The sequence below is a fragment of the Crotalus tigris genome, unplaced genomic scaffold (genome assembly GCF_016545835.1).
Source record: "Crotalus tigris isolate CLP2741 ecotype Arizona unplaced genomic scaffold, ASM1654583v1 scf7180000017690.20705106771:4171800, whole genome shotgun sequence".
NCBI lineage: Eukaryota > Metazoa > Chordata > Lepidosauria > Squamata > Viperidae > Crotalus > Crotalus tigris.
The window spans coordinates 403,776-409,895 of record NW_024096569.1 but is presented as its reverse complement, the minus strand read 5'-3'; the positions used below and the strand labels follow the sequence as shown (position 1 = coordinate 409,895).

General features: G+C 59.0%; 1 protein-coding gene across 1 annotated transcript; it reads right to left on the bottom strand.

The window, feature by feature from the left end:
• Nucleotides 1-202: 202 nt before the first annotated feature.
• Nucleotides 203-2,863, bottom strand: TMEM256 (transmembrane protein 256). The gene is made up of 4 exons (XM_039337832.1): nt 2,672-2,863; nt 2,139-2,176; nt 1,839-1,919; nt 203-772 (listed from the first exon to the last, which is right to left on the bottom strand). The coding sequence occupies exons 1-4, from the start codon at nt 2,754-2,756 to the stop codon at nt 629-631; spliced, it is 348 nt and encodes a 115-aa protein (XP_039193766.1). The 5' UTR covers nt 2,757-2,863; the 3' UTR covers nt 203-628.
• Nucleotides 2,864-6,120: the final 3,257 nt, after the last annotated feature.

Below are 6,120 nucleotides of genomic sequence, written 5' to 3'. Positions count from 1 at the left end.
TATCCATTAAACCTTAGCCAGCATATCCCAAACCCCACATCCTTTGACCTCAAGTGTAATCCAAGCGGCTTAAGGTTTTCCCTTGAGGTGGGGGAAGCCAAGAGAGAGCCCCCCCGCCCCTACCCCCTTGCCCTGGGTGTCCCCCGCTCCTCAACCAGGGACTGCCTGTGTCCCCCCTCAAAAAAGACGTGGCTCGAAGGCGTAAAATCAAGTCCGTTTATTAAAATCACAATTAAAGCTGCATGATTCTGTACATTTGCGCAAAGCCCAACACCCCTTGGGCATAAATTCCTTCCCCTCACAAATCGGGAGCCATTATAACAGGGGTCTTCAAATTTTAAACATTATAACAGGGGTCTTCTCCAGTCCTCAGGAATTCTGGGAGTTGAAGTCCACCAGTCTTCAAGTGGCCACGTTTGAAGACCCCTGCATTATCATATTAATTCATCATTTAAAAAAAAAGAGAGAAGATTCAGCCCCTTCAGAATTTAAGTGCAAGTTGGCGGGAGACCCCCACTGCTTGGTCCGAGGCCCCTCCTGACCCCCCCCCCCCAAATGAATGAACAGCAGCAGAGGGAAGTCCGGCTGGCCCAGCCCTGGGGTTCACACGCAGGTTGGCGAGGGGATGTCAGGGCACCAAGGCCAGCCAGCCAAGAATGAGGAGACTCCCGCCATAGGGTGCCACGTGGGTGAAGGACGGCTGGCCGGTCAGCGCGTGATAATAAAAGGGCCCGCAAAAGAGTCCCAAGCCCGTCGACAGGACGCTGCCAGCCTGCAGGAGATAAAAAACAAACACGTCTTTAATGTCAGCCCCTCCCTGCAAACCACAGACGTCCCTTCCGGTGCTGAGCCGGGAGACGCCCGGGGTCTGGCTGCCCCACCTGGGAGTACATGGAGAAATGGCAGCCAGAAGCCGAAGGAGGTTCCAGGGCAATGTCGGTCAAGCCTGGCCAGTGGGAGAGGGGTGGACTTCAACTCCCAGAATCCCACAGTCATTATGATTGTGATTGTTATTGTCATTGATGTTGTTATCATTATTTAGTGTATGATTGAGAACGTGACCAAGGAGAAGTAAACATATATATACAGTCCGTGTAATTGTTAAGTAAAACTTCTATGGGGCTGGCTAGGGGAACTGGAAGAGGGGTGGACTTCAACTCCCAGAATTCCACAGTAATATTATCATCATCATCATCGTCATCATTTAGTGCAGTGGTTCTCAACCTGTGGGTTGGGACCCCATTTGGGGTTGAACGACCATTTCACGGGGGTCACCAAACAACGCAATCCGCCATTTCCCCCCCCCCCTTTTCCTTAGCTGTGCTCCTCCCTTTTATTCTATTGGCTTTTGAAAGCCAATAGAATAGACTCTCTTGAATAGAGTCTAATTCTATTGGCTTTCCAAACCAATAGGAATTGTCCAGGCTGTCTCTGCCCTGCTGAGCCCGCCAAAAGTCCCATTCTGCAAACGGTGCTGCACTGGTTGGGTAGTCCTTGACTTACGACCGGTTGAGTAGTCCTCGACTTACGACCGGTTGGGGGTCACGGCATTAAAAAGGTTGAGAACCACTGATTTAGTGTATGATGATAATATGACAGAAGAAAAGTAAACATATATACACAGTCTAAGTAAAGTTTCTAAAGAGCTGGGCAACTGGAAGAGGGTGGACGTCAACTCCCAGAATTCCACAGTCAGCAACGCTGGCTGAGGAATTCTGGGAGTTGAAGTCCACAAGTCATAAAAGGGCCAAGACGCCTGGTCTGGAGGAAGTTGAAGGGAGGGAGGTAGCAGGTTGGGGACGGGGGGGGGCTGGGACGCCCCCTCCCAGAATACCTACCAGCATGGGGTAGCGGCAGTGGGGCACCGCCAAGAGGGCCAGGCTGTGCAGGAAGTGGTACTTATTGGCTGTGCCGTACAGCTGCAAGAGAAGCATCACACCGTGAGGGCCTGCACGACCCCCACCCCACCAGGACCCCTCCCCACGACCCCTCCCCACGACCCCCAGCCGCCACTCCCAGAGCGGGCAGGAGCAGCCCCGGCCTTGCTGGCAGGACCCCAGTGAGAATCCTGGCGCGACACCCAGCTGGGTGGGGGGGGGGAAGATTGGAGGGTCTTTTTTGGGGGGGGCGTCTTTTACCTCTTTCAGGTACTCGGGCTGTTCCTGCGGATGGAAGCCTGGAAGAAGAGCAGCGAGGGCCGGTTAATGGGGGGGGAGGACGGGGGCTTGGAAAGACCACCGCCCGCTTTTGGACCGCCCCGTCCAGCGGCACGGGGGGTGCCGGCTTCAGACCAGCGCTTCCACCGCGGGGTCACTTCGCTCCGCCAAGGCGGACCCGGGGGGGGGTGGTTTCTGTCTGTCTGGCCGGTGCAGACCCCTCCCCGTCGGGGACGACCCCCTCCCCAGGCTGGCATTCTGCCAAATGGGGTGGTCTGCACGCGGTGAAGTCGAGGGGCGCCACTAAGCAGCCCCCCCATTGCTTGGCCCCGCCGGACGCTGCAAAGGAAGCGAACCCCGCAATCTGACTCCCCTCCAGGCGTCTAGCACAGAACCCCCCCCCTCCATGAAGACCCCTCCCCAAATTGCAGCCAGTTTTTCCTCTCTCCACGCGGCCGACCCGGCTGGCTCCGGACTCCAGCCAGCCCCGTCGTGTCTCCCCCCCCCCGGCTCACCGTGAGCCCCATACGCGGCCGCCCCCACCGCGGCCGCCCCGCTCAGCGCCCCTAGACGGCGGAAAAAAACACCCGCGGCCGCCATCCTCCGCTTGGGTGTTCGAACGCTTCCGACTAGGCGCGTCTTAGCCAATCGGGCTGCGCGGAGCCTCTTTCATATGCAAGCCACGCCCCTCCAGCGGCTCCACCCAGCCAATCAGCGCTTGCTACCGCTTCCCGAACGGCCTGGTCGTATCAGAGCCCTGTCTTGGGGAGCCCGCTATAGGGAAGAGAAACGGACTCCAGCAATGATCCAATAGGAAACGAGCTTCCTTCCTTCTCCCGTTTCTTTTTTTTTTTTGTCTTCTCCAGTCCGATTCGCCTAGGAGGTTGGGCTGAGGACGTCGATCAGGGGACAGGAGCCAATCCCATGAAGGAGAAGGGAGGGCGCAGTTGCGGCACTTGCAGGCTGCTGCTTCTGCGATTTACGGTAGCGCCCTTACAACGGCGCCCTCTGTTGGAGGAGACGAAAACCTCCCTTGGCCTTTTCCCAGTGGTGCCCTTTCCTTCTCTGGCATCTCTGCCTGCCACGCGGGGCTCTCCGTTCCCATATTCCGGCACGCGGGGTGGGGAGGTGCGGTATAGGTATGCCTGCTCGAGCAGGGGGCTGGATTAGAAGACCTCCAAGGTCCCTTCCAGCTCTATTCTATTCTATTCTGTTCTATTCTGTTCTTCATTCCTATTCTGTTCTTCATTCCTCTATTCTATTCTTTGTTCCTCTATTCCAGTGGTTCTCAACCTTTTTAATGCCGCGACCCCCAACTGGTCGTAAGTCGAGGACTACTCAACCGGTTGTAAGTCGAGGACTACTCAACTGGTGCAGCACCGTTTGCAGACTGGGACTTTTGGTGGGTTCAGCAGGGCAGAGACAGCCTGGACAATTCCTATTGGCTTTTGAAAGCCAATAGAATTAGACTCTATTCAAGAGAGTCTCTTCTATTGGCTTTCAAAAGCCAATAGAATAAAAGGGAGGAGCACAGCTAAGGAAAAGGGGGGAAAAATGGCGGACTGTGTTGTTTGGTGACCCCCGTGAAATGGTCGTTTGACCCCAAATGGGGTCCCGACCCACAGGTGGAGAACCACTGGTCTATTCTATTCTTCACTCCTCTATTCTATTCTTCGTTTATTCTATTCTACATTCCTCTATTCTATTCTATTCTTCATTCCTCAATTCCATTCTATTCTATTCTATATTCCTCTATTCTATTCTATTTTTCATTCTTTTATTCTATTCTATATTCCTCTATTCTATTCTATTCTATTCTATTCTATTCTACCCTTTCACGTGAAGTCACGCATTCCGACGTTACCCCCCCCCCGTTCCTTTCCCCCCCATATTTCTGCACGTTCTTCCATGAAAACTGCACGTGGAAGCATCCGTGTATCTCTCAATCGACTAGTCTGGATACGACCGCGGTCATGCAGAGCTGCAGTGACCGGCTCGGGCCGCCAGGGGGCAGCAGGGATGCTGTGCAACGCGGGGGAGGGGAGGGGGCGGGTGGCAGGGCGTCTCCATCTTGGGTCACAGCTGCCCTGATGTTCCAACCCGGTCTTCCCCAACATGGCGCACCCCGGGACGTTGGACCTTCAGTGACCATCTCCTGCCCACTGGCGCGGCCCAGATTCGCGTGCAAAACCCCGTCACGTGTGAACGCGGGCCCTGGGCCGCTGCGCGAGGAAATGCAATCAGGGAAAGACGCTGCCCGTTGACCCGCCTCGGATACCCACCGTGAAATGACCCGAAGCAGCTTTGGGGAGGGGGCGGTGATGTGATAGTCCCCCCACCATCACCGCGCAACGGCGGACTCCTCCAACTTCCATCGGGGCTCGGGATTCCCACGTTGGCCGGAACCCCCTCCCGTAATCATGGCTGGCTTTCTCCTCCCCCCTCCCGTTGGGAAGCTCTGGGTTGGCTTCTGAAACCTCGCCGCCCACGCAAAAGCTGACACGCGTGTCCACGCAGATGGGGTTACGGCCGTGGGAAGTTCCCCTGCGCCCCCCCCGGGGGGCAGGTTACCAAAAATAGTCTATCGCCGCCGAGAGGAGGGGGGTTGCCTTCGTGCCAGGCTCCTTGCCCCCCCCCCCACAACAAAGCCCATTCGGGGGTATGGTGGGACTTGAGGGGGGGGCAGCTTCCCTAGAGTTGCTCTGAAGCGGGTTGGGGGGGGGGGAGACGTCGTGCTTTTCCGGCCGCACCCCGACGATCAAGCTTCCACTCTGGGTGGCGCTTTTCCATCCGACCCCAGACCCCCCCCCCCAAAAAATCTACTACCTCTGGCCGTGCCGCAGCTCTTCGTGCGCTGCGAGCACGTGCAGAGTGCCACTCGCGTTCCGAGGGGTGGGAAGGGACAGCGCCCCGACGCCCTTTCTTCTCGGGGGAGACCCCTCGGGGGTCCGAGAAACAAGCTTTATATCGCCCCCCACCCCGAAAAAAGGCTGCGTGGATGCTCCACCCTCGCCCTCCTTGTTCCAGACCCTCGTGGTTTCCCGGGTGGGGGGGGCGCGCGGACTCCGAAGCCCCTTCCCCTGGGGAGAGGGGGGGGAGACCAGAGCAGACCCCCTCCGCCCCCCTCCCCAAAGTCCAGCCGATGCGCTGCGCGGCTGCTCCACCCTCGCTCTCCTTGTTCGGGACCCTCGTGGCTTCCCGGGTGGGGGGGAGCGCGCGGGCTCCGAAGCCCCTTCCCCTGGGGAGAGGGGGGGGAGACCAGAGCAGACCCCCTCCGGCCCCCGCTCCAAAGCGCAGCCGATGCGCTGCGCGGCTGCTCCATCCTCTTCCTCTTCCTCCATCAGCTGCGCCCCCTTCCTGGCGCGCGACCTTCGAGGCTTCCCCCCACTCACCCCCCCCCCCACCTTTGAGCTTGGCAAGCGAGCGGGCAGCGATGACGTCCCCCCGCTCTGGCTTCGCCCCTCCGCCGCCCCCCCCCAACCCGGAGCGCGCATCCGCAGCCTGGAAAGCGCAGCGAGCGGCTATTTTTAGCAGCCGCCCCGGCGGGAGGGGGGAGGAAGGGGAGGGGGCGGCGGACTCCCAGCGACGCCCACCGCATCTCTGCGGCTCCCTTTCTTCCCCCCCTCCCACCCACGCGCGCGCCCGATGCGTGGGCCGGGCAGAACCCCCCCCCTTCCCAAACACACACACCCAAGGCGCAACTCCGCCGGCTGGATGGAGTGGATGCAGCCCCCTCCTCCAATTGCACGCGCCCAGAGAGGGGAGTGGGACCCCTCCCCACGGAAGGATGATGGAGGGGGGGGAGGCGATGAAGGAGCGCGCAGAAGGGAAGGGCTGGAAGGAAGCGCGCAGCGTGGGTGCGCAACGCTGGGTCAGCTCCGGCTCTCCTCTGCCCCCCCCCCGCGTGTTGCGCGTAGCCAGATGGTGGCTTATCCAGCCAGCCGTGGTTACGCAAGCCGTGGTT

Excerpts from the sequence above, each read along its gene's own strand:
- TMEM256 (XM_039337832.1), bottom strand. The coding sequence starts at position 2,756 with ATGGCGGCCGCGGGTGTTTTTTTCCGCCGTCTAGGGGCGCTGAGCGGG. Across the intron at positions 2,177-2,671 it reads GGCCGCGTATGGGGCTCACG|GCTTCCATCCGCAGGAACAG; the intron begins GTGAGCCGGGGG and ends CTCTTCTTCCAG. Across the intron at positions 773-1,838 it reads ACTGCCGCTACCCCATGCTG|GCTGGCAGCGTCCTGTCGAC; the intron begins GTAGGTATTCTG and ends TATCTCCTGCAG.